The following is a 27,837-nucleotide window of genomic DNA, read 5'->3' as shown; positions in this document are numbered from 1 at the left end:
AAGTTGAAAAAACTAGGGAAAGCCACTAGGCCATTCAGGTATGACCGAAATCAAATAATTTATGATTATACAGTAGAGTTGATGAATAGATTCAAGGGATTCGCTCTGGTAAACAGAGTGCCTGAAGAACTATGGACAGAGTTTCATAACATTATACAGGAGGTGGAGACCAAAACCATCCCCAAGAAAAAGAAATGCAAGAAGGCAATGTGGTTGTCAGAGGAGGCCTTACAAATAGCTGACATAGATTCACAAGTCCCACAAATTTCTCTCTTAGAACTGCTTTTCCTGTGTCCCACAGGTGTCAGATCATTGTGCTTTTTAGTTTATTTGTTTTCATTTGTTTCCAAGTATTTTTTATTTTTTTCAGTGGCTGTTCAGTAGTATATTGTTTAACCTCCATGTCTTTATATTTTCTGAATATTTTTTTCTTGTAGTTGATTTATAGAGTCATATCTTTGTGGCCAGAAGAGATGCATGATATTACTCTAATGTTCTTAAATTTAATGAGACATTTTATTCCCTAGCATGTGGTCTATCCTGTTTAAGTGCTCCATGTACACTTGAAAGGAATGTTTTTGTTTGTTTTTTGCTGTTTTGGGACTGGACGCTCTATAGACCTATTAATATCTATTAAGTCCATTGGTCTAATATGTTATTAAAGGTCTGTGTTTCCTTACTGACTTTCTGTCTGATCTGTCCATTGGTGTAAGTGGGATCTTAAAGTCCCCAACTATTACTATGTATCTGTCAGTTACTCCCTTTATATCTGTTGTTATTCGCTTTATGTATTCCGGTGTTCCTATGTTGCATGCATATACATTGTTGTATCTTCAACTTGGAATGATACCTTAATCATTATGTAATGTTCTTCTCAGAGCCTAGTTTTGAAGTGGTATCTAACTTCCTATGCTCTTCTTATAACAGTTCACATGCCACTGTTGAATATAAACATTTCTACATATTTTCATCTGTTCTCCCAATCTCGACTTATTTTCCTGTTGATTCTCCAAACTCTCTTTAAGCATCATCTGCATTGTGAAGATTAATGTCAGGCATCATTAAATGGTTCTAACTATGCCACTTTTATGGGGCTTACCCAGTTGCTCAGCAATAATCTGCCTGCAGTGCAGGAGGCCCAGGTTCAATTCCTGGGTTGGGAATATCCCCTGGTGAAGGAAATGGCAACCCATTCCAGTATTCTTGACTGGGAAATCCCACAGACTGAGGAGCCTGACAGACTATAATCCATAGGATAGCGGAAGAGTTGGAGATGAATTGGTGACAAAACAACATCATATATATAACATACGCATATATATATATACATCAGTCAGTTTGGTTCAGTCTTTTAGTGGTGTCCGACTCTTTGCGACCCCATGAATCACAGCACGCCAGGCCTCCCTGTCCAGCACCAACTCCTGGAGTTCATTCAAACTCAAGTCCATCGAGTAGGTGTTGCCACCCAGCCATCTCATTCTCTGTCATCCCCTTCTCCTCCTGTCTGCAATCCCTCCCAGCATCAGAGTCTTTTCCAGTGAGTCAACTCGTCGCATGAGGTGGCCAAAGTATTGGAGTTTCAGCTCTAGCATCAGTCCTTCCAATGAACACCCAGGATTGATCTCCTTTAGAATGGACTGGTTGGATTACCTTGCAGTCCAAGGGACTCTCAAGAATCTTCTCCAGCACCACAGTTCAAAAGCATCAATTCTTTGATGATCAGCTTTCTTCACAGTCCAACTCTCACATCCATACATGACCACGGGAAAAACCATTGCCTTGACTAGGCGGACCAAAGTTGGCAAAGTAATGTCTCTGCTTTTTAATATGCTATCTAGGTTGGTCATAACTTTCCTTCCAAGGTGTAAGCATCTTTTAATTTCCTGCCTGCAATCAGCATCTGCAGTGATTTTGGAGCCCAAATATATACATATATATATATATACGACAGAATGTGGTCCACTGGAGAAGGGAATGGCAAACCATTTCAGTATTGCTCCCTTGAGAACCCCATGAACAGTATGAAAAGGCAAAATGATAGGATACTGAATGAGGAATTCCCCAGGTTGATAGGTGCACAATTGCTACTGGAGATCAGTGGAGAAATAACTCCAGAAAGAATGTAGGGATGGAGCCAAAGCAAAAACAGTACCCAGTTGTGGATGTGACTGGTGATCAAATCAAGCTCCAATGCTGTAAAGAGCAATATTGCATGTGAAACTGGAATGTTAGGTCCATGAATCAAGGCAAATTGGAAATAGTCAAACAGGAAATGGCAAGAGTGAACATTGACATTCTAAAATCAGTGAACTAAAATGAACTGGAATGGGTGAATTTAACTCAGATGACCATTTTACCTACTACTGTGGGCAGGATTCCCTTAGAAGAAATGGAGTAGCCATCATGGTCAACAGAAGAGTCCAAAATGCAGTACTTGGATGCAATCTCAAAAACGACAGAATGATCTCTGTTTGTTTCCAAGGTAAACCATTCACTACCACAGTAATCCAAGCCTATACCCGAACCAGTATGTGGAAAAAGCTGAAGTTGAACAGTTCTATGAAGACCTACAAGACCTTTAGAACTAACGCCCAAAAAAGATGTCCTTTTCATTATAGGGGACTGGAATGCAAAAGTAGGAAGTCAAGAAATACCTGGAGTAACAGGCAAATTTGGCCTTGGAGCACGAAATGAAGCAGGGCAAAGGCTAATAGACTTTTGTCAAGAGAATGCACTGGTCATAGCAAACACCCCCTTTCAACAACATAAGAGAAGACTCTTCACATGGACATCACCAGATGGTCAACACTGAAATCAGATTGATTATATTCTTTGCAGCCAAAGATGGTGAAGCACTATACAATGAGCAAACACAAGACCAGGAGCTGACTGTGTCTCAGATCATGAACTCCTTATTGCCATATTCAGATTGAAATTGAAGAAAGTAGGGAGAACCACTAGACCATTCAGATATGACCTAAATCAAATCCCTTATGATTATACAGTGAAAGTGAAAAATAGATTTAAGGGACTAGATCTGATAGATAGAGTGCTTGATGAACTCTGGACGGAGGTTCATGACATTGTACAGGAGACAGGGATCAAGACCATTCCCACGGAAAAGAAATGCAAAAAAGCAAAATGGCTGTTTGAAGAGGACTTAAAAATAGCTGTGAAAAGAAGAGAAGCAAAAAGCAAAGGAGAAAAGGTAAGATATAAGCATCTGAATGGAGAGTTCCAAAGAATAGCAAGGAGATACAAGAAAGATTTCCTCAGCAATCAATGCAAAGAAATAGAGGAAAAAATAGAATAGGAATAGAGATCTCTTCAAAAAATGAGAGATACCAAGGGAACATTTCATGCAAAGATGGGCTCGACAAAGGACAGAAATGGTATGGACCTAACAGAAGCAGAAGATATTAAGAAGAGGTGGCAAGAATAAACAGAAGAACCGTACAAAAAATATCTTCACGACCAAGATAATCACGATGGTGTGATCACTAACCGAGAGCCAGACATCCTGATTGTGAAGTCAAGTGGACCTTAGAAAGCATCACTATGAACAAAGCTAGTGGAGGTGATGGGATTCCACTTGAGCTATTTCAAATCCTGAAAGATGATGCTGTGAAAGTGCTGCACTCAATATGCCAGCAAATTTGGAAAACTCAGCAGTGGCCACAGGACTGGAAAAGGTCAGTTTTTATTCCAATCCCAAAGAAAGGCAATGCCAAAGAATGCTCAAACTACCACACAATTGCACTCATCTCACACGCTAGTAAAGTCACGCTCAAAATTCTCCAGGCCAGGCCTCAGCAATATGTGAACCATGAACTTCCAGATGTTCAAGCTGGTTTTAGAAAAGGCAGAGGAACCAGAGATCAAATTGCCAACATCCGCTGGATCATGGAGAAAGCAAGAGAATTTCAGAAAAACATATATTTCTGCTTTATTGACTATGCCAAAGCCTTTGACTGTGTGGATCACAATAAACTGTGGAAAATTCTGAAAGAGATGGGAATACCAGATCACCTGACCTGCCTCCTGAGAAATCTGTATGCAGGTGAAGAAGCAACAGTTAGGACTAGACATGGAACAACAGACTGGTTCCAAATAGGAAAAGGAGTATGTCAAGGTTGTATATTGTCACCCTGCTTATTTAACTTATATGCAGAGTACATCATGAGGAATGCTGTGCTGGAAGAAGCACAAGCTGGAATTAAGATTTCCGGGAAAAATATCAATAACCTCAGATATTCAGATGACACCACCCTTATGGCAGAAAGTGAAGAGGAACTCAAAAGCCTATTGATGAAAGTGAAAGAGGAGAGTGAAAAAGTTGGCTTAAAGCTCAACATTCAGAAAACTAAGATCATGGCATCTGGTCCCAACACTTCATGGCAAATAGATTGGGAAACAGTGGAAACAGTGTCAGACTTTATTTTGGGGGGCTCCAAAATCACTGTGGATGCTGATTGCAGCCTTGAAATTAAAAGACGCTTACTCCTTGGAAGGAAAGTTATGACCCACCTAGACAGCATATTAAAAAGCATAGACATTACTTTGCCAACAAAGGTCCGTCTAGTCAAGGCTATGGTTTTTCCCATGGTCATGTATGGAGGAGAGTTTGACTGTGAAGAAAGCTGAGCGCCAAAGAATTGATGCTTTTGAACTGTTGTGTTGGAGAAGACTCTTGAGAGTCCCTTGGACTGCAAGAAGATCCAACCCGTCCATCCTAGAGGAGATCAGTCCTGGGTTTCATTTGAAGGACTGATGCTAAAGTTGAAACCCCAGTAGTTTGGCCACCTCATGTGAAGCGTTGACTCATTAGAAAAGATTCTGATGCTGGGAGGGATTGGGGGCAGGAAGAGAAGGGGATGACAGAGGATAAGATAGCTGGATGGTGTCACTGACACGATGCATATGAATTTGGGTGAACTCCGGGAGTTGGTGATAGACTGGGAAGCCTGGCATGCTGTAATTCGTGGGGTCGCAAAGAGTCAGATATGACTGAGCGACTGAACTGAACTGAAGACTCTATAGCATAATTGTTAGTACAACTGTTGTCACAATTAAAAGACTATAATTTAATGAGGCATCTTTATATTCCTGTGTCTAGGATAGGACCTAAAATATAGCTAATACATAACAAATAATTTGGGAAAAAAAAATGTATGTGTGACTATCATCCATTTTTTTACTCAACAAACCAGAACTTTTAAAACTAGGACATATCATGTACTGCCTTAATGCCAACTCTGGGCCTAGCTTCATAAAGACATAGGACTCTCAAGATCTATTTACTCTTAACTGGTGTGGTGAACTAAATATACTTAACAATTCAAAGCTAAACTGCGTCCATTCTGAAGTCATTGAGTCCATTTAATGGCAAATAATAAATCTAAAACATGGGAGAATATCTAGGTAATATTCTGATTAACTGCCACCACACCAGTATCTTTTTCCAGTCTTTCTTTTTTAGCTTTTATGTTTCTGTTTTATTCACCATATAAATACATTATATCTCTATGCTATTTCAACCTGCATTTGTTGATATGCCAATCTCTAGGCCACATTATCTTGAATGAAATACATTTTTCCCTGTCTCTATTAGATTAATGATGGCATGTCCCTTGTTTCAACATTTTACCATCTGAGAAATGACTCTTGAATGTAGGGTGAGTGGTTTTAATTTCACCTTAGAAAGGGGCAAGAAGAAAATGGTCTCAACAAATTCAAGTGTTGTTTCATAGGTAAGTATCACTCTTGCAGGTGCTTCTGAATACAATTTTCTCTACTACAATAGCAACTGTTAAACAAAATCATAAATATTCTGCTATAGTTTGAGTCACACATTGACTTGGCTATTACTATTACTATTGGCTTGGCTTGTTACTGTTACTAGCAACACTTCTCATATTCAATTACAGCATTAATTTGCGTGCAATTAAAATACCACATGGTCAATGAATAGCAGAACCAGGTAAATATGCCACGTTACACTACTTCGACACATACGATGAACTGAGGTCAAATGGAGAATTGGCTATCAACAAGAATAAGTTGACAACAGAACTGCACTGAGGTCCTAATTCAGCCTCACCATCCAGAATGAGACTTGGAGGACCTTGGGAGAGAATCAGTAGTCTTTTCAATTTTTTTTCCATCTGGTATTTAGAAATTATATTGCATCTTATCTCATGAGAGATCCTGGAAATAAACCTTATTTATTTATTTATTTTTTGAAGATTGTAGGTTCCTCTAAGATCAGATTCTTGGAATGCAGAGCATCTAGTTACCAGTGGATGGTGGGATTTTCAAGGAAGACAAATCAAGAAATTCCACTCCAGAAAGTAAGCAGAATATTCTGGAGCCAAAGGTAAACTTAACATGGTGGGAAAGTCAATTGTGACTGAGAAAAGTTTACCAAAATCAATGCCATTAAATGTCCCTCTCCCTTCAAAACAAAATCTGACACAATAATGGGGGGAAAAAAAAGCTGATTTTCACAAAAATATAAATGTTAAAAAAAAGTTACCAAGTTTGGCCTTTGTTATTGCATTAGCAGAAAGTTTAGAAATATTTAAATTCTGCCTCTTTAATTATGAAAACACACTCTTTGGTCTCTTATAGTTGCAACTCAATTGTTTTCTTGTATTTTACTTGAGCCAAGAAGAAATTTTCACATTACCAGATTTGTCAAGGTATATCCATGCTAAAACTGAAACTCCAATACTTTGGCCACCTCACGCAAGGAGTTGACTCACTGGAAAAGACTCTGATGCTGGGAGGGATTGGGGGCGGGAGAAGACGGGGACGACAGAGAATGAGATGGCTGGATGGCATCACCAGGTCGATGGACATGAGTTTGAGTGAACTCCGGGAGTTGGTGATGGACAGGGAGGCCTGGCGTGCTGTGATTCATGGGGTCGCAAAGAGTCGGACACACCTGAGCGACTGAACTGAACTGAACTGATCCATAAATGACAGGCTTCCCAGGTGGCTCTGTGGTAAAGAATATGCCTGCCAAGTAGGAGACACAGGTTGGATACCTGGGTCAGGAAGAGCCCCTGGAGGAAACGGATAGAAGGGCGTAGTAGGCTATAGTCCATGGGGTCGCAAAAGAGTCAGACACAACTTAGTGACTAAACAACAATCCATAAAAGATAACAGTAGAAAATGAAAACATTTATAAGAAACAAAACTAATAAATAATATTTCTGTTCACTTCCACACAACAGCAAAATCAGACCTTTGTTAATGACTACAAATATAAGTAGTAAGCTATACCATGCCTTTAATCCAATATGGCTGTCCTGTATTTTCCAATGCAGCAACAGCTTGACTACTTTATTCAAATTTCTACAAGAATACATGGTTTCATCATATACATCCATGGGTATGTATCTTGTCCCCACATCTAAGCATCTCCACCAACCACCCCCCAAGACCTGGGTTACCAAGTTTAGGCTTTCTAATCACTTTCTGTTTCCATGTGAACCGAAGTATTAATTTAGAAGTATACCTTGTCCTAAGATTTTTGCCTCTTTTCTAGGTGCTTGAAGCATAGTGCACTGGGTCTTAATAGGCTGCTAAATGTGTATTTAACGTCCTTCCTCTACTTAACATTTCCCAACATGTAGCATATGATTCCCAGCCCTAGAACACCATCCTTCCAATTTCCTCCTAATTACAAACTTCCTGACCAGCATGTTTCCATTAAGAAAGCTGGAAAGACTAAGGTTGAAAAAACTTTAGAAATAGTTGATCCATAAGATACTGAACTGAACTGAACTGAACTGAAGATAAGAAAGCTATTTTTACTAAAGAAACTTTAGGAAGATGTCAATACAACATTCAATGTTGAAGCTGAAAATAGATCATAATATATAAATTCTAAAAAATTCTTATATATGTTTTGACCTCTGAAGACCCTATTACTGTAGACAACACTAAAGGGGAAGAAAGAGAAAGTGAAATAGAAAGATCACGAAGGTCTGAAAGAAAAATTTGAATTTTTTAATCTAAATTCTATTCCTCCAAATTTAGAAAAGTAAGCATAGTCATGTCTATCCTAGGAGAGAAAGTGTGTAAATTTTCACTTTCCAAAAGTGACATTAGAGAAGGAAGACAATTCACGAATTAAATAATTCTAACCCTATAAATGCAGCACTGTAACTTCAATTGTTGAAGCAAATTCTAAGGAGTCTGTAAAGTTGACCCCTGTATTACTCATGCAGTGAATCATAGAAGGCTATGGTCATGGCCTCTGAAACGATGAGAGGCCATGTCACACACAAAAAAGGCACCTGGTACGAAAAACTTCACAGGATAAAATGGATATATCACCACAGTAAGAAAACTCACATCTCTCTTCCTAACCAAGTTCTACAGTAGAGAAATGTACATGCACATTCTCAAGGAAGCATTTCCATCTTGACCACTTCTACAGAGGGCACTGCTGAGTGCCCCTCCAATGTGTCTGGTACAGACTGTAGATTTTTTCTAGACTGGAAGCATTACTGCACACTCTTGGCTTTTCAATCCATTGACTTAAGTAAATCTGGCCCAGTTATTCAGTTTTTATATGTTATCACCGTGCCAAACTCTGAAACAAAAGGACTGTATACACCTAATGAGAGCCTACCATGGAGAAAGTTGTTTTTCCTCCCCCATTTTCTTATTATTTTCTTATTATTTAAACTCTGACAATAAGAGAATGGATCCTTGATATCTGAAAATGATATGTCCATAGAAGTTCTCACATTCACAAAAAAATCTCTTATAGAAAGAAAAAGAATGTTACTACTACTTTGCCAACTGGCTGACTCCAGCATACTATCCTCTTGGCATGTACTATCCCCTTAGCATGTTGCATTTATTTCTCTTCCTGATCTTAGGTCTATTTTCTCATTTAATTTTCACAATGATCCTTTGCAATTGAGGAAATTATTATCACTAGGATTTTTTAACTATTCCTAACTATTGAAAGTAGCAGAACTTAAGGATAGTTGGCAAATAGGCAATAAAATTTTAAATTTGTGAATGCTGAAGGTCCATTATACCAAGGAGAATATGAGGAGATGGTATTGGAATGCATTTCCATTCCAATCAGCAGCAGACTCTAGCCCCAGTACTGGCTGCCTACCTTCCTTGGCCCTCTGTGCTGTGGACGCTGGTGTGCTCTGGGCACAGTACACCTCTCGGGTCTGGATCCCACCTCCACAAATGGGTCCCGTCTCATGCCAGTGGAGGTACTGCTGCTCGAGAAGGAGAGAGACTTGGCATTCTTTCCATTCAGAGGTCTTCCAGGAATACCTGTTTGGTGTGATTTGTTTAAAAGAAGAAGAAGAAGAAGTAAGGAAAACACAGAATTCCACAGGAAACTCAAGTTATTGACATCAAATGTATGTAATCATCTCTCTTTCTAGTATCAAATCTGCCTATGGATAAAGACATTTACCAGCTTTGAATACTAAACCTCTTTTATTTCCTTGAGAAAAAGTAGGCAGTCGATCATGCTAATAGCACAGGACCAGAAGACTGAGTGAAGGAAAATATGGGTAAATAGTAGAGATGTCTCAGACTTAAAGCTCTAAGAGAATAAAGAATCAGAGAAAGGACCCTGGTAATTCAGTGATTAATACTCTATGCTTCTAATGCAACAGGTATGGGTTTGATCCATAGCTGGGGAACGAAGATCCCACATGCCACGTGGCATGGCCAAAAAAATCAGAGGAAGGAGCTGGAAACCAAATGAGCTTAATTCCCAGCAGGTAAACTCATCATGAGGTTTAATTCCACAAACTTTTAGATGACTTTGTGTGAAAGTTGGGCTTTCTTTTTTAATTAGTACGACAGTATATGAATGTATGAGTATATTATTTTAAATGAACAGAGACTACCTCCAACTTTTCAACCTTATTGATACAGGTATTTCTATCAGTTCGACCCCATTGGAATAAAGGTATATGTATTAAAAATGAGTTCACCATCAGTTCAGTTCAGTCACTTAGTCGTGTCTAATTCTTTGTGACCCCATGGACTGCAGCACACCAGGCTTCCCTGTCCATCACCAACTCCTGGATCTTGCTCAAACTCATGTCCATCGAGTCAGTGATGCCATCCAATCATTTCATCCTCCGTCATCCCCTTCTCTTCCTGCCTTCAATCTTTCCCAGCATCAGGGTCTTTTCCAGTGAATCAGTTCTTTGAATCAGGTGGCCAAAGTATTGGAGCTTCAGCTTCAGCATCAGTCCTTCCAATGAATATTCAGTACTGATTTCCTTTAGGTTTGACTGGTTTGATACCCTTGTTGTCCAAGGGACTTGCAAAAGTCTTCTCCAACACCACAGATCAAAAGCATCAATTCTTTAGTGCTCAGCTTCCATGCACCACTATATTTAATTGGTGAGTTGTTTTTCTTTTTTTCACACATATACAGACATGCCACTGTTATACTGACTTAGAATATGCCTTCTTGGTTTACAGCTGATTGAGACACACAGCGATAGACATGCACATGCACACGCAAATAAGGGGGAAGACATAATGAAGTTTCTATGCAACTTACAGAAAATCAAAGGATAATAAGACTACATTCATACCTAGAGAATGATTTCAGACAGAATCTCCTTTTGTGGTTTATGAGAGCATTCCTCAAGCCCACGTCATTAATATAACCCTACAGAATTCACATAAATACCAGCAGATTCATTAGTTACTGGAGTAACAAAACAAACCTAAGAACATTCTCATATCTGCTGTCCCATTTCATATTTTAGGAAACATTTCTCAGTTTGAGGATTATTCAAAGAAAATAATAGCACTAAAAAATAAACATACCTCACCAAGGCTCTGGCCTTATAGAAACCAGAGTAAAACTGAAATCAAGTAACAGACATCAAAATCACGAAGCAAATCTCTAAAATACCTAAGAGTGAGCAAAGCCCTTGACAATGAGGGTTGTCATCCTAAAAGGCCTGAAAGCTGAGGATCATCAGTCTTGTGAAAAGCCCATTGTAGTAAAAGAATCTGGATAATCCTGTGGGGTTTGTTGTAACAGGATTCTGCTCCCTTTGCCTCACTACTTCATTTTCACAGGGTTTTCCAAAAGAAAATCAGTCAGAGAGCTGGACAAGAGTCTGAAGTATAGAGCTAAGTCCTGCTTATACTAGGTGAATATAGAGAATTATATGTTTCTAATTCCTGGGCAAGAAAGATTGATAAAAGCCTAAGTCTTTCCAGAGATGGTCCTCCTCCAGAGGTGATGATGATCCAAAACTCTTTCTCCTCACTAGACAGAGGGGTCACCTAGACTCCATGGTCACTCAGGCAGAAGGCTTGTCGCTTGCGTCTCTGAGTCTCAGGGCACAGGTAAGTTCTCTTGTCTCTGGACTCTAAAGCAAGGCACAGTGTGGTAGGGGTAGTGGGTTAGTTGGACAGTTACCTCATTCTAATTTCAAATCCTCTCCCCCCTCACTGATTGCCTAAAAGAGCTCTCTAGCTGTTAAGGAGGTCAGATGCAGTCCTACCCTAAAGCTCCTATGATACAGTGAGCAAATAAGGTGGAGAAAAGGTTCAGGAAGGTGTGGACGACAAGCACACCTTGGAATCAAACAGACACGGTTTGAATCTGAGCCTTTCCACTTACTAGTCAAGTGACTTTGGCTCAGTTCTATTTTCCTATCTGTAAAATAAGGGTAATAACACTTAATGAGGATCAAAGCACATAACAAACGTTCAGTAAATGTTAATTCCCTTTTTTATGTCCTTTTACACCTGTTTTTTGGTCTCCTGCTGACATAGAAAACACACACACACAAACCCCAACACTGTACTTATGAGAACTTAATTGCTTTTATCAGAAGTTAATATTAGGGATCCAGGAAAGCCATAGTCTTACCTCCAAGAATCAAAATTCAATAAAGAGCATAAAAGAAACTTGAAGCATTTAGAATCATAGCAAGTTACAGCAATTTGCTCACTTGTTTGAAAGGAATGGGCCATGCTGCATAAACTGCTTTTTCAATTAATTTATCATGACCCTATAAGAATTAGCAATGGAGAAATTTTGGAAGTCATTTTAGAGATAAATGAAAAAAAAGTTTAATGACTATGATTTTCTATAAAGTAACAAAAACCCTGGTGGTAGCTCTTTAACCAAAAACACACTCAAATTCCATTCACTGGCAAACAATAAATTCCATAAAGAAAAAAAAAGAGAAAAGAAGAAGACATTTATCATGATTGCTATTGCTTACCACCTCAGAGAAAATACCAACCTAGCAAGAGGCAAAGGAAAAAGCACACTAGTGAAGGACTTCTATATTCCTTTTTAACATGCCAGTCTTTTCATAGTCTTTGCTTATTTATTTATTTATTTATTTTCAAATGCAGTATGTTCAGTCACAAATCACCTAGAAGCCAGGAAAACTGAACATTCGGAACTCATCCAACCTGGGAAAGTATCTCTAGGATCTGACAGAATAAGAAATCAAAGGAGTCTTCTCAGCTAAATGTTGCCTGCTCTCTCTCCCTCAGAGGCTGTGACAGGAATAGCCCTCCTGCCTCTGGACAACTTGGCTTCCTGACTGCAAGGGACATCCTCATCAATGTCCAAGTCCACATCAAAGCCCAGGCCTTTCCACCCTCTCTCTCCCAACTCTGCTGCCTTTCAAGCCTTACTTTGTCTTTCTGCTCAAGAGAGAAACAGGAGGTGTCTCAAAGGCCAAGATCTTGCCTCTTGTCAATAAAGAACACTTTGAAACCAACTGTACAAATGCCTCAAGTAAAGTAAATGGCCATGACATGAAACCAATTAGTCGATCCTCATAGCCCCTCATGAATATGGCTACTCATGAATGGAGCGGTTTGTCTTGTCACATGGCCTGACTGAACAGGAGAGACAAGGCGTTCGTTTATTAAGGCTTCTAGGATATCTAGATGGGCTCGATAAAGGACAGAAATGGTATGGACCTAACAGAAGCAGAAGATATTAAGAAGAGGTGGCAAGAATACACAGAAGAATACACAAAAAAGATCTTCACGACCAAGATAGTCACGATAACGTGATCACTGACCTAGAGCCAGACATCTTGGAATGTGAAGTCAAGTGGGCCTTAGAAAGCATCACTACTAACAAAGCTAGTGGAGGTGATGGAATTCCAGTTGAGCTATTTCAAATCTTGAAAGATGATGCTATGAAAGTGCTGCACTCAATATGCCAGCAGATTTGGAAAATTCAGCAGTGGCCACAGGACTGGAAGAGGTCAGTCTTCATTCCAATCCCAAAGAAAGGCAATGCCAAAGAATGCTCAAACTACCGCACTATTGCACTCATCTCACACGCTAGTAAAGTCATGCTCAAAATTCTCCAAGCCAGGCTTCAGCAATATGTGAACCGTGAACTCCCAGATGTTCAAGCTGGTTTTAGAAAAGGCAGAGGCACCAGAAATCAAATTGCCAACATCCGCTGGATCATGGAGAAAGCAAGAGAGTTCCAGAAAAATATCTATTTCTGCTTCATTGACTATGCCAAAGCCTTTGACTGTGTGGATCAGACCACCTGACCTGCCTCTTGCAAAACCTGTATGCAGGTCAGGAAGCAACAGTCAGAACTGTACATGGAACAACAGACTGGTTCCAAATAGGAAAAGGAGTATGTCAAGGCTGTATATTGTCACCTTGCTTATTTACCTTATATGCAGAGTACATCGTGAGGAACGCTGGGCTGGAAGAAGCACAAGCTGGAATCAAGATTGCTGGGAGAAATATCAATAACCTCAGATATGCAGATGACACTACCCTTATGGTAGAAAGTGAAGAGGAACTCAAAAGCCTCTTGATGAAAGTGAAAGAGGAGAGTGAAAAGGTTGGGTTGAAGCTCAACATTCAGAAAACAAAGATCATGGCATCTGGTCCCATCACTTCATGGGAAATAGATGGAAAAACAGTGGAAACAGTGTCAGACTTTATTTTTGGGGGCTCCAAAATCACTGCAGATGCTGATTGCAGCCATGAAATTAAAAGACGCTTGACATATACCCCAAGCAATAATAACAATCGAAGTTTTCTGCATGCTAAGTCTGTTACAGGCACCGCATTAGCAAATCTAGGTGTATAACTTCATGTAGTCTTCCCAACAAGTCTATAAAGAGACTTGTTGAGAATATCATCAGTTAGGTTCAGTTTAGTTCAGTCACTCAGTCATGTCCGACTCTTTGCAACCCCATGGACTAAAGCACACCATTAGAATTTGAACACTGTGGTCACATAGGGTCAAATTCGAGCATTTTCAGGAGATAAGAACAAGTTAAAGAGAAAAATAATATATAAACCAAATAAATGTATCTAATTGTAAAAATTCAGTTCAGTTCAGTTCAGTTCAGTCGCTCAGTCGTGTCTGACTCTCCGTGACCCCATGAATCACAGCACGCCAGGTGTCCCTAAATGACAGTTTTTTTGAAGACTAATGTCTTTTCAAATCCCTGAAATCAAACTCACTGTTTTGCTGCCTGGTTTCTGTGAGTGTAAGGGAAACCTGCCATCAACCTTTTATGTGAACATGATTCCAATGATCTCACCATTAGTGAGACGTCACACTGTCAGCCACTTATATACTGAATACCGAAGGGAAACAACTTGTGTAAGAATATTTCAGTCAATGCTAAGGTACGTATGTGAGATGGATGGCAGAAAGGAATTAAAAGCAGGACTCCCTAGGAACAGAAATAAGCCTGCCCAATAGTAAGCAAATCACTTACTCAACCATGCATTTATTTTTTTCTTTTAAGAAGTAATTCTTGAACTCTAATTATATGTCAAGGCTGGATTCAGACAATAGAAATGCATAACAATGATCAAGAGAAAGCACCTGACCTTGAAGAGACGAACTTCTAGTGGGGTAGACAGACAGAAATGAACCAAAACAGAAGACGGCACCAGATAACATCTATCAGAGACAGATGGATGAGGAGAGCTAAGTTCAATGCTGTGCCCAGGAAAGCCTTCAGAATAAAATAAAGCAGTGGGCACAAGAAGGATGGACAAGGAGCATTCTAGAGGAGAGTATGTTCACAGGTCCCAGGGAAGGAGAATGCTTTGCACTTTGTAGGAAAGCTCAGATGGCAGTGTGGTTGGAACAAGCAGGTCAAGGTAGGAGGGAGAAAGAGGGAGAGGCAGACAGGGGCCAGGCTATGGAGGGAGGACTATGAGTGTTATTCCAAATGTGCTAGGAAATCACTGTCAAGTTTTGAGGAGGGTGAAAGAGTCATCCTGGCAACTGACCGAAGGACGTACTACAGGGGAGCAGAAGAAGGGAGATAAATTTGGAGGCATTTGTTACTCTAGGAAACATGCTGCTAAGGCTTCAGTTGGGGCACTCACAGTGAATATGAGAAGTGATCAGACTCTGGATATTCTGTGAAGGTGGAGACAGCCTTCTGATGATTAGATGTGGGTGGGAGAGGACTTCCCCAATGGCTCAGCAGGTAAAGAATCTGCCTTCAAAGCAGGAGACAGAGGAGATGCAGGTTCGATTCCTGGGTCAGGAAGATCCCCTGGAGAAGGAAATGGCAACCCGCTCCAATATTCTTGCCTGAAAAATCCCAAGGACAGAGGAGTCTGGCAGGCTAGAGTCCATGGGATCGCAAAGAGTTGGACACAACTGAGCAACTAAACACAAGTGGGAGAGAAAGAGAGGAGTGGGGAATAATTCCAGGAACTTGTCTGGTGGTCCAGCGGCTAAACATTCGTACTCCCAATACAGGGGTCCCAGGTTCAACCCCTGTTCAGGGAACTAGCTTCCTCATGCCTCAACTAAGAGTTTGCATGCCACGACCAAAGATTCTGTATGCCATAAGTGAGACCAGGTGTAGCCATATAAAATAAATAAATAAAAAAGAACGATTCCAAATTACTTTGCCCCAAGTACTAGTAGCACAGTTTCTTGGCACTGAATTCTTACCTGAAACAGCCCAGGAAAGGGGACAAGAACTCAGCTATCAGATAAATGAATAAAACCTGAATTTCACTCTATACTCTGCTTTCTGAAGCTGTCTCCCACACCTGGAACTCACTGGCCAATTTCTTCATATGTCCCCCATAATTTAAGTCTACTGTTAGGAAATGGTCAATAAATGTATTCATGGGATACATATTAAGTTACACATGTGTACTTTCTCAGTCATATCCAACTCTTTGCCACCCCATGGACTATAGCCTGCCTGACTCCTCTACTCATGGAGTTTTCCAGGCAAGAACACTGCAGTGGGTTGCCATTTCCTACTCCAGGGCATCTTCCCGATCCAGCGATCGAACTCAGGTCTCTTGTGTCTCCTGCATTGACAGGCAAATACTTTACCAACTGTGGTACCTAGGAAGCTCCACATATTAAGAGTTGTTATTAAATATTTCATCATTCTGAAAAGGTATATGCAATTTACAAGAAGAAATCAAGATTAAACCAAAGAAAGAAATCTCTAGTGGTGGGAATACATATTTCCACAAAGAAATAGAAGAGACAATTTCTGGATTAGGAAAAGCTCCTCAAGGCCTGAAAATCTCATCCCCTGGATAGCCAGTTTGTCTTCCTGAGAGTACTGTTGTCTAACCCTAGGAATCCTGTACTCAAACTATTCTCCAAATTTATAGGGGAAGACTAGAAAGGGTAAGGAATGAATGTATTGCTCTGAAGCAAGGAATAGAGACATTCTAAATTAGCAAAGTCAAATTAGAAAAGTAGGTACATTTAGTGACTATTTTAAAAAGACTTTCATCCTACTAAGGTGACATAAACTGATTTTAATAGCAGTAGTATGGCAGGACCATCAGAGTTTTATAGCAACCCTTGCCCTTTAGAATGTATGCTTTGTCACTTTCAGAAGGCTTAGAATTGCTTACAAAGCATGGAATTCTTTTCTCCTTCTAAAGGCTTAGATCTAAAGCAAAGTAACATGGAATAGAATCTTCAGTGATCTAACAATGACAGATTGAAAGAATAATTGTATTAGTGAATGGTCATGTTTTGACTAAGCACATATAGCTTTGCAAACACTCTTGGAATTGAAACCCTAGTGCAATGCATTCAAATTAAATGTGCATATATTAAAAATCAGTGTACTGCAGCATGACTAATTTATGATAATGTCTGTTGTCCTTTTAAAATTGTAAATGCATTTAGAAAAAAATTAATTTGTCATTTTTTGCTGAACAGAAGACCAAAATAAAGAGAACTGATCGAGCTTTATGTGTTTTACGCTCTAGTAATTTTTTATTGAATAGAGTGGGACTATTGATTATGGTAAGCTACTCTCAAGTTCAAAGCTCTTTGCTCTTCAGCAGATGACTTTGCCAGTCAAACTCCATGTATGCATTATTAATAGATTTCTATCACTATGCACAGCACTTAGCAATACGTTAGCTTTCTTACACTAACAGGGGAACAAATCTTCCAACCAGGAGAACTGAAAGTGGCACAACAGGGACTCATGAAAAAATATGCACCAATAAAAGATGGACTCAATCAAAAGGCATCAGTCTCCTTCTGCTGAAACAATTTACAGATTCTTTGAAACTGCTATTTCTTTCCCAAACAGATTCTCCTGAGGGTTCCAGGCCATGACTCCTTTATTCCTCAAGTGCTGTAGAAAAGCTGCTTAATTAAAACAATTTTAAAAAGCTTCCTTTAAGAGCTCATTAATTCATTTGACCACCATTTATTGAGCTTCTATTATGTGCAAGGTGTTAGGGACTATGGTAGACAGTCAATGGGAAAAGATCAATAGATGTGGTAGGCAATGTGGGTGCCATTCTTTTCCAGAAGTCAGACTTTTACAAATAAAGAATCTGCCTGCAATATGGGAGACCCTTTATCCTCTGGAGAAGGGAATGGCGACCCACTCCAGTATTCTTGCCTGGGAAATCCCATGGACAGAGCAGCCTGGTGGGCTACAGTCTAAGGGGTCACAAAGAGTTGGACACAACTGACTAATTGTGATCTCATTTCTCACCCTTCTTGAACCTACTCTTATAACCAATGATGACAGAAACTTCTTTTCTGGAAATCCAGACACACTTAGCAAAAGCAAGGCAGCCACCAGGGACCACTTTACATCAAGTTCTATATGTTCATTTCTTCCCTGGGTAGATGTCCATATTGAATATTCTTTATGAAGCCAATTTTAGATGCCTGTTATACAAACTGACTTGAATTCTTCACACATGTCATATTAAGTATCAGCATGGAATAAAGCACCCTGTGCATAAAATTGTTCTGGAACTGCCCTACATTTGATGATCTATCCATTGTCTGCTGAGCATTTACTCTAAGCCAGGCACTTTTTTAGATGCTACCCACTCTGAAGTAGAGGAGGCAGAAAAAAAAAAAAAACAACTAGCAAAAATCCATATGTTTGGGATGAGTAATGGGAACATTAGCAACTATTAAACACTCTTAAAGAACATAGCTATTAGGTTTGAAGACACACTAGTTTTTAATGAGAGTATTATACAGGAGTCTTAAAATGAATAAACTAAGACAGACTAAAATATCCTGAGTCCTCCACCAATTAGCACAGTGAAGGCTAAGCAGGTGTTGAACAACCATCTCTTCAAAACACAACATCCCTCTTCTAAAACTCACTTCATTACAATGGGCAAAGGAAGCCAAATACTAAGCCAACTTTTATCCACCATCCCTTCTCTTGGCACCATTACTTGGCTTTAACAGTTATATATAAAAAAAAAAAAAAATGTCATCAATTGATCCCCAGAGTTTTCTCAAGGAAAAATAACTTTATCTAGAAAACATAAAATCAGTTTCAATACCTTAAAGAGAAAATAGGAAGGAAGAGCCTGGCCACAGCAGGTTGTTTGTTTTAAAAGCATATCAAAGTGGGTAGAAGACCCACATAGACCTCTCAGAGTCTGCACAGACAGACCTTTTGCGAAGAATCTCTAGTTCACCCAAAACAGAGATAAATTAACACATAGTAGAGGTAAGGAGAGACAGTTTATGAGGCCACATATTTTTCCGTGTCAGACTAGAGTGCTGAAGCAATGTTTAGGAAATTATTTTTTCTGGGCAGTAATTCACACACTCTATGTGAAATATCAGCCACATAGTGTCTGCCTAGAGATCCTAAAAGTTTCATTCTATATTGGTCACTGTTTCCTTTTAACAGCACTGTCTTAAATTAAATTTTAAATGTTAAATTAACATTTAAGAAATACAACAGTCCTTTCAGTGTGAAAGCTGTTGTCTCCTGGGGAGATTGTAGAAGTTGCTGGTAGGTCATCCAAGGTGTCAATTCCAAGAAAGATGCTGACATTTTTCAGTATTCTTGTCTGTTACAGTGTGTTCAGCCAGAACAGGCTCTCTGCTTAAGTACAGAGGGTCTGGAGTCATAGCTGTTGTAGCATCAGGTCAGGTCCCAGTTGTCTGTGTCCTCTGCCTTTTCTTATGCTATCCAGTAACCAGAGGTTCAAAATTGGGAAAGGAGGATGCAAAGGCTGTATATTGTCACCCTGCCTATTTAACTTACATGCAAAGTATATCATGCAAAATGCTGGGCTGGATGAAGAACAAGCTGGAATCAAGATTGCTGGGAGAAATATCAATAATCTCAGATATGCAGATGGCATCACCCTTATGGCAGAAAGTGAAGAGGAGCTTAAGAGCCTCTTGATGAAAGTGAAAGAGGAGAGTGAAAAAGCTAGCTTAAAACTCAACATTCAAAAAATGAAGGTCATGGCCTCTGTTCCCATCATTTCATGGCAAATAGACTGGAAAACAGCATTCTTTTGAAAACAAACTTAAGGCTATATGTGTGTGTACATGAGTGTGTATGTTAGTTGCTCAGTCGTGTATGACTCTGTGAAAGTAGCCTTAAGCTCTTTCTCTCACAAAGATCTTAAAGCTATACTGCTAACTCCCTTATATAGTTGACTCTTGAACAACTATAAGAGGTTAAGGGTGATGAAGTTCCACATAGTCAGAAAATTTGGTCTGTTAGTCCACCCTTTGTATCCAAGGTTCTATATCCATGCAATCAACCAACCTCAGATTCTGTAGTGCTGTATGATTTAGTATTGAAAAAAATCTGTGTCTTAGAGGACCTGCACATTTCAAACCCCGGTTGTTCAAGTATCAACTGTAGTTCTAAAGTTTCCCAAGTTAGCTTAACACAGGCTGGCCTCAGCCTTTCAGGTTAACTTATGCTCAGTGCCTCAAGGAATCGCCAAAGTGTTCGGAGTCAGGGCGCTCTTCCAGCAGGGGTTCTTCGTGGTCACAACTGCTTTCATGGAATCATGTCTCAGGGACTGGCACTCACAGTGATCAAGTGAAAATGTTGATTAGTGGAGTCTAGCTAGTGAAAAGAGTTGCCCCCAAATTACACAACTAAAAACCATTGTGAACAGTATTATTATTGGAGGAAGTAGGAAGTAAGCACATCTCTAGCTCATCTCTTCTTGGAACACATATTCTTCCTCTCATTAACTGAAATGCTAATTTCACTTCCTTCACTTACTCACTTCCTTCACTTACTTTCACTTACTCACTTCCTTCAAGTCCTCCCCCAAACCCCAGTCCCTGATCATGCTCGTTCAAATGAAGTTTCTCTAATGACACTTTTTAATTCTATAACCTGAGCTGACCCCCATTACATCATTCCAGAAGTCTCTATCTTTGCCCTGTTCTAATGATTCATTTTTTTCTATATTTCATACGCAAAATATATAGTTTATTTTATTTATTACATTTATTTAGTATATCTTCACTAAAATTTAGGTCCCATAATAGGAAGAGAATGTAAGAATGGGTTAGCATAAGAACGGCCATCTTAGAGGATGGAAAAACCATTTTTACTGAGTATGTGACTTGAGGGAAGAAGAACTAGATAAAACCTGGGAAACAAGTTAATCTTAAATACCAAGAATGTGGGCGGCTGCGACACTGAAAATTAGGTAAACAGGTCTGCTAAGTTTATCTTGTTAAGACACCAGGATAGAGATATGCACAGCTATGTGTGTGTGTGTGTGTGTGAAAAATTCCTGTGAGTTAGGTAATTTAGAAATATCATGATTTGAAAATGCTATATAACCCCTTGGCTCTGAGTGCTCAGGGTCCTTGTTGAAACCCGCTGCGTCGGGCAGACACTTGGACCCCAGCTAGCTGGAAATAAACCTCGCTGTGTGTCTTGCATTATCATGAGTGTCCTCTGTTCCTTTGAGGGAAGGGCGACTCCGGACTCTAACAGGGAACTTTGTCCAATCTATTTTCTGAGGTATCCCAAACATTTAATGTAGTGCTTGGCACATGGCAAGAGTTTAAGAGTATATTTACTGAATAAAGGAAAACATTTCCTACAGCAAAGATGATAGAAGGGTAAAACCAAATGACATTCCAAGAGAGGACATTTTCCTACTAAGGAGAAGGATGGTGAATTAAATTTCTTGATACATATGAAGTGCTCATGAATTCTGGGAAAGGAGAAATGGACATTTTTGATCCCTAAGAGACTTTTTCTTCTATTTCCCTTGTTGGTGATGAATTTTAATCACCAGTGTCAAACTAGCAACAAAAGTTAACATATAGTCTTTATGCCTTCCTGAGGTAGAGGCCACAGCTCAAATCTCAGACAAAGAAGAAGGTCAGCCAATGTTAATTTTGCTGTTGTTATTTAAGTGTGCTCCTTCCCACCACCAACTAGAATCATTTGTAAACACATCATTCTCCCTAGGAAAAACTGGTTGGTATTCAGTGAATTTTTTAAGACTCATCTCTTCTACAAATTTCACTATTTGAGAAGGTTTTTAGAAAACATCATAATCAGTAACATTTCTATACAGCAGATCTAGAGGTCCAGGTTAATCTCCAATGAACTTTTTGTCAGGACCTGTTTTCCGATGTGAAGTTTCAATCAAATGAAGCTCAAAGTAGAAATTAATCTTGGATAAATCTTATATGCAGAGTATATCATGTGAAATTCCTGGCTGGATGAAGTGCAGCTGGAATCAAGATTGCTGGGAGAAATATCAATAACTTCAGATATGCAGATGACACCACCCCTATGGCAGAAAGTGAAGAAGAACTAAAAAGCCTCTTGATGAGAGTGAAAGAGGAGAGTGAAAAAGTTGGCTTAAAACTCAACATTCAGAAAACAAAGATCATGGCATCTGGTCCCATCACTTCATGGCAAATAGATGGGAAAACAGTGGAAACAGTGACAGACTTTGTTTTCTTGAGCTCCAAAATCACTGCAGATGGTGACTGCAGCCACAAAATTAAAAGACGCTTGCTACTTGGAAGAAAAGCTATCACTAACTTAGACAACATATTAAAAAGCAGAGACATTACTTTGCCAACAAAGGTCCAAGATTTGGACATGACTGAGTGACTGAACTGAACTGAATATCTTGCAGTATTACCATTCCATGGTATTTTATTGGGAAAAACAACACATATGAATGCACATATATGTGTATCTAGTGAAGAGGAACTCAAAAGCCTCTTGATGAAAGTGAAAGAGGAGAGTGAAAAGGTTGGCTTGAAGCTCAACATTCAGAAAACAAAGATCATGGCATCTGGTCCCATCACTTCATGGGAAATAGATGGAAAAACAGTGGAAACAGTGTCAGACTTTGTTTGTTTGGGCTCCAAAATCACTGCAGATGCTGATTGCAGCCATGAAATTAAAAGACGCTTGCTCCTTGGAAGGAAAGTTATGACCAACCTTGATAGTATATTAAAAAGCAGAGACATTACTTTGCCGACCAAGGTCCGTCTAGTCAAGGCAATGGTTTTTCCCGTGGTCATGTATGGATGTGAGAGTTGGACTGTGAAGAAAGCTGATCGCCGAAGAATCGATGCTTTTGAACTGTGGTGTTGGAGAAGACTCTTGAGAGTCCCTTATACTGCAAGGAGATCCAACCAGTCCATTCTAAAGGAGATCAATCCTGGATGTTCATTGGAGGGACTGATGCTAAAGCTGAAACTCCAATACTTTGGCCACCTCATGAGACGAGTTGACTCACTGGAAAAGACTCTGATGCTGGGAAAGGTTGGGGGCGGGAGGAGAAGGGGACGACGGAGAATGAGATGGCTGGATGGCATCACCGACTCTGTGGACATGAGTTTGAGTGTACTCCGGGAGTTGGTGATGGACAGGGAGGCCTGGCGTGCTGTGATTCATGGGGTCGCGGAGAGTCGGACACGACTGAGCGACTGAACTGAACTGATACCCTCATCTGGGCTTCCCTGGTGGCTCAGAGGTTAAAGCGTCTGCCCCCAATGCGGGAGACCCGGGTTCGATCCCTGGGTCGGGAAGATCCCCTGGGGAAGGAAATGGTAACCCACTCCAGTATTCTTGCCTGGAGAATCCCATGGACGGAGAAGCCTGGTAGGCTACAGTCCAGGGGGTGGCAAAGAGTCGGACACGACTGAGCGACGGAACGGAACGGATACCCTCATCTGGATGTATGCCTTCACTAACATGAGAGTCAGTGTTGAGGTATTGAAAAGATCACTGACCTTGAAGCCAAATGGACTTGAACTTGAATCAAAAGAGACAATACCAATTTGTGTCACTTTTACTATTAAACATGTCCCAGTTAGATGATAAACCTCGTATCATTCTAAATAGTCTTTATAACATCTCTGGTAAAGTTATTGACCTAAAGCATATACTCAATAAAAGACAGTCATTCTTAACAAAAGTTGATACAACTCAACTTTTTCAACATCTTCAGGGAGGTACCACTCTTATTTACAAGAGAATTGCATAGTTATTGACAAAGAAAAGAGAAAAATGGAGGATATTTATAAATCAAAAAACTGTTGAAAATATCAGGAAAAGGTCATCAGCCATTCCTTGAAAAGGATGAAGGAAAAAAGTACACATGTGAAGTTATCATTTAACTCAGATTCTATTCCTGGCAGCCTAACATTGAGAATCTTCCTAAACGAGGCCTCCATGGGGAAAAAACTAATCTTCAAATCACTCAGAAGAATAACTTTCAATTCTACTAAGTTATTATGGAATAGATAATATGCCAAAGAATGTTCATAGTACCACACAATTACACTCATCTCACACTCCAGCAAAGTAATGCTCAAAATTCTCCAAGTCAAGGTTTCAACAATACGAGAACCAAGAACTAACTACCAGATGTTCAGGCTGGATTTAGAAAAGGCAGAGGAACCAGAGATCAAATTGCCAACATCTGCTGAATCATAGGAAAAGTAAGAGAGTTCCAGGAAAACATCTACTTCTGCTTCACTGACTATGCCAAAGTCTTTGACTGTGTGGATCACAACAAACTGGAAAATTCTTATAGAGATGGGAATATCGACCACCTCACCTGCCTACTGAGAAATCTATATGTAGGTCAAGAAGCAACAGTCAGAACCAGACATGAAATGGTTTCAAATTGGGAAATGGACTGGTTTCAAATTGGGAAAAATACATCAAGGCTGTATATTGTCACCTTGCTTATTTAAGTATACCATGTGAAATGCTGGGCTGGATGACGAACAAACTGGAATCAAGATTGCCAGGAGAAATATCAACAACCTCAGATATAAAAATGACACCACCCTTACGACAGAAAGTGAAGAGAAACTGAAGAGCCTCTTTAAAAAAGTGAAAGAGAAGAATGACAAAGCTAGCTGAAAACTCAACATTCAGAAAACTAAGATCATAGCATCCAGTCCCATCACTTCATGGCAAATAGATGGAGAAACAATGGAAATAGTGACAGACTTAGTTTTCTTGGGCTCCAAAATCACTGCATATGGTGACTGCAGCCGTGAAATTAAAAGACATTTGCTCCTTGAAAAAAAAAAGCTATGACCAACCTAGACAGCATCTTAAAAAGCAGAGACATTACTTTGCCGACAAAGGTCCATCTAATGAAAGGTATTGTTTTTCCAGTAGTATAAATGTACAAATGTGAGAGCTGGACTATAAAGCTGAGTGCCAAAGATTTGATGGTTTTGAACTATGATATTGGTGAACACTGTTGAGAGTCTCTTGGACTTCAAGGAGATCAAACCAGTCAAACCTAAAGGAAATCAGTACTGAATATTCAATGGAAGGACAGACGCTGAAGTTGAAGCTCTAATACTTTGGCCACCTGATGCAAAGAACTGACTCATTGGAAAAGACCCTGATGCTGGGAAAGATTAAAGGCAGGAGGAGAAGGGGACGACAGAGGATAAGATGGTTGGATGGTATGAGTCTGAGCAAGCTCAGGGAGCTGGTGATAGACAGGGAAGGTTGGCATGCTGCAGTACATGGGGTTGCAAAGAGTCAGAGACTACTGAGCAACTGAATTGAACTCGTTACAGTATACCTCCCAAGAGGAGATTCTCTTACTGGTGGAAATGAACCCACCTGAAAATAACAACAATAAGAATCAATACACCTGTAGTGCCTCCTACGTGCTAAGCAGTGGGATAAACAGTGCTAGTCTGCAGCTCTTCAACCTCCAACACAGGCAGCATATTTACACATGTTATTGAAGCAGGGAATGTCTTAAAGAAGTTGTACAGCTTTTTCAAACATATAAAGCTAGTAAGTAATGGTATACAATTTTAACCCAAGGTCTATCCAAGTTCAAAATGGACAGAGGACTCAGCTTTTATTTCCAACTTCATGCTTTGCCCCAAAATTAGTGTCTTGAAAGATTGAACATATACTCAGTACAATTAGGAAGGATTCTGTGACAATAAGTTAACCTGTCAAGAATCAGGAACTACATCTGCGTTCTCTGCTTTTTCAGGCAAGAAATGATGTAAATCTAAGTAGTCATCTTACTAAAAAATGAACAATCAATATGTAAGGAGTATGTTGAATCGACCCAGATTTCTATGGTGAGGTGGAAGAAGTGAGAGACCAAGAATGTGAAAAGAGGAACTTGCTCAGGAATACCCAATTCCCCGACCTCTGCCCTCCTCTTACGTACATTCTTTCAAGTATAAGGAATAGCCAGGCCCATTAACAACACCAGGTGAGTCTGTAACCTGCTTACACTTATCCCAGGTGATTAATTCCTACAGTAAGTTATGTTTTTTTTCACTGTTTCACTATTTGAGGAAATAGTCTCAAATCTTAGAAACAATAAGAAACTAGAAAAGATCTAATATAACTACAGACTTAAGATATAGTTCAGGGCAGCTGTGCAGCAGGAATTATCACAAATTCATCCCCAACTGAATGCACAACTTCTATCACTGTCAGACTGAGTCCATTGTAAGCCAACAACCAGATGAAAATACACTGGGGTCTTCACCAAAGGCAACACAATCAGGCAAAATATAACCAATATCAAGGTCTTCAATTTAGCTATTAATTCATGTCAACCCTTTTCCAACATTTTCCATTTCCCTAGGGACCTGAAATAGAAGCAGTGCCCCAAGGTGGCAGTGAATTTCAGAGAAAGGGTGTCATTAGAATCAGGGGGCTGTCATTCATTAATTGTGTAACCTCGGAAATTGCTCAATCTCTCTGAGCATCAATGGCCTTATTTACAAAATGAAGATGCTGATGAATGACTTCTTAGGTTATCAGAAAAATTAGGTCTGGCACATCAGGTAATGATAATTAATGGCTGCTGCTAAGTCACTTCAGTCGTGTCCGACTCTGTGCAACCCCACAGACAGAAGCCCACCAGGCTCCCCCGTCCCTGGGATTCTCCAGGCAAGAACACTGGAGTGGGTTGCCATTTCCTTCTCCAATGTGTGAAAGTGAAAAGTGAAAGTGAAACCGCTCAGTCATGTCTGACTCATAGCGACCCCATGGACTGCAGCCCACCAGGCTCTTCTGTCCATGCGATTTTCTAGGCAAGAGTACTGGAGTGGCTTGCCATTGCCTTCTCCGAATTAATGGCTATTAAACATTTATGATGTGGCAGGTGCTAGATGAAGTGAATACGGCTAGTAGAAGAGTAAAGTGAGGCACTAGATTTAACTCACTTGCAAAAATGCACATAACTGGAAAGTCTCAGAAGTAGGATTGGAGGCCAGGGAATCAACGCAGCCTATGCCCTTACCCCACTGCATTCTACTGCCTAATATGAAACTTTGCACTGAGTAAAGACTCGACAAGTGTGAGACACAGCCACAGTGATTGGTAACATGTCTATATCACATAAAATCAGATTATATGGAACAACTGAACACTCATGCAAAGAATACACAATACCTGGGACATAAGTGCAGAAGCTCTCCTTCGACAATGCAGGCTTCTTTCTCGAGAAGTTCAGGGCAATCCTTCCCACCTCCAACAGCAACGTGCTTCACATCGCGGCTCCTGCTCCTAAATCCTGGTGAGAGACTCCCTGAACGACAGGTCTTAGAGCAGGGGCTCCAGGAAGACCACTCAGTGGTTTCACAGTCTTTCGGCATGATGCAGGACTGGACAGCCAAAGGGAAGGAATCTTGCATGCAAAGGCTGAAGGAACAGAAACAGAAAACAGCAGGCCGTGGGCTAAATGAGTGCAATCACATTATGAAGTACCTAGTCTGGATTAAAAAAACAAACAAACCTGAAACCTGGGTTTTTCAAGTTTTCAAGATAAGCTCTCAAGTAAGAGAAAAAAAATGTTTTTTTAAATGTTAGAGGCATCATGATAAACCTATTGAAGGTCTTTCACATTAAGAATGAACATGGGATTTCATCTGAAACTGTCAAGTTTCAATGTTTCACTCTCACAAGACACATAAGTAAGATGAGTCTATCTTGCACCTTGTCCAAAGCATCCTCCAAAATAACGGAGGTTCATCTCATGTGCTTTCACTTTCTGATACAGCCTTCAGTTATTCTTTGTTCAGTGGTT

The 27,837-nt window shown here is 39.9% G+C and overlaps 1 protein-coding gene across 1 annotated transcript in view; it reads right to left on the bottom strand.

Moving 5' to 3' along the window:
* THSD7B (thrombospondin type 1 domain containing 7B) overlaps positions 1-27,837 on the bottom strand; it is a 953,717-nt gene that overhangs the window by 668,409 nt on the left and 257,471 nt on the right. The window contains exons 3-4 of the mRNA XM_088842327.1: positions 27,204-27,452; positions 9,146-9,315 (exon numbers count right to left, since the gene is read on the bottom strand). Coding sequence (XP_088698453.1) covers positions 9,146-9,315; positions 27,204-27,452 — 419 coding nt within the window. The remainder of the gene's footprint in view (positions 1-9,145; positions 9,316-27,203; positions 27,453-27,837) is intronic.

The sequence above is a fragment of the Moschus berezovskii genome, chromosome 2, assembly GCF_049115385.1.
Source record: "Moschus berezovskii isolate FMDL1 chromosome 2, NW_MosBer_1.0, whole genome shotgun sequence".
In the NCBI taxonomy this organism is placed as follows: domain Eukaryota; kingdom Metazoa; phylum Chordata; class Mammalia; order Artiodactyla; family Moschidae; genus Moschus; species Moschus berezovskii.
The sequence above is the reverse complement of the archived record's forward strand: the minus strand, read 5'-3'. Positions and strand labels throughout refer to the sequence as shown.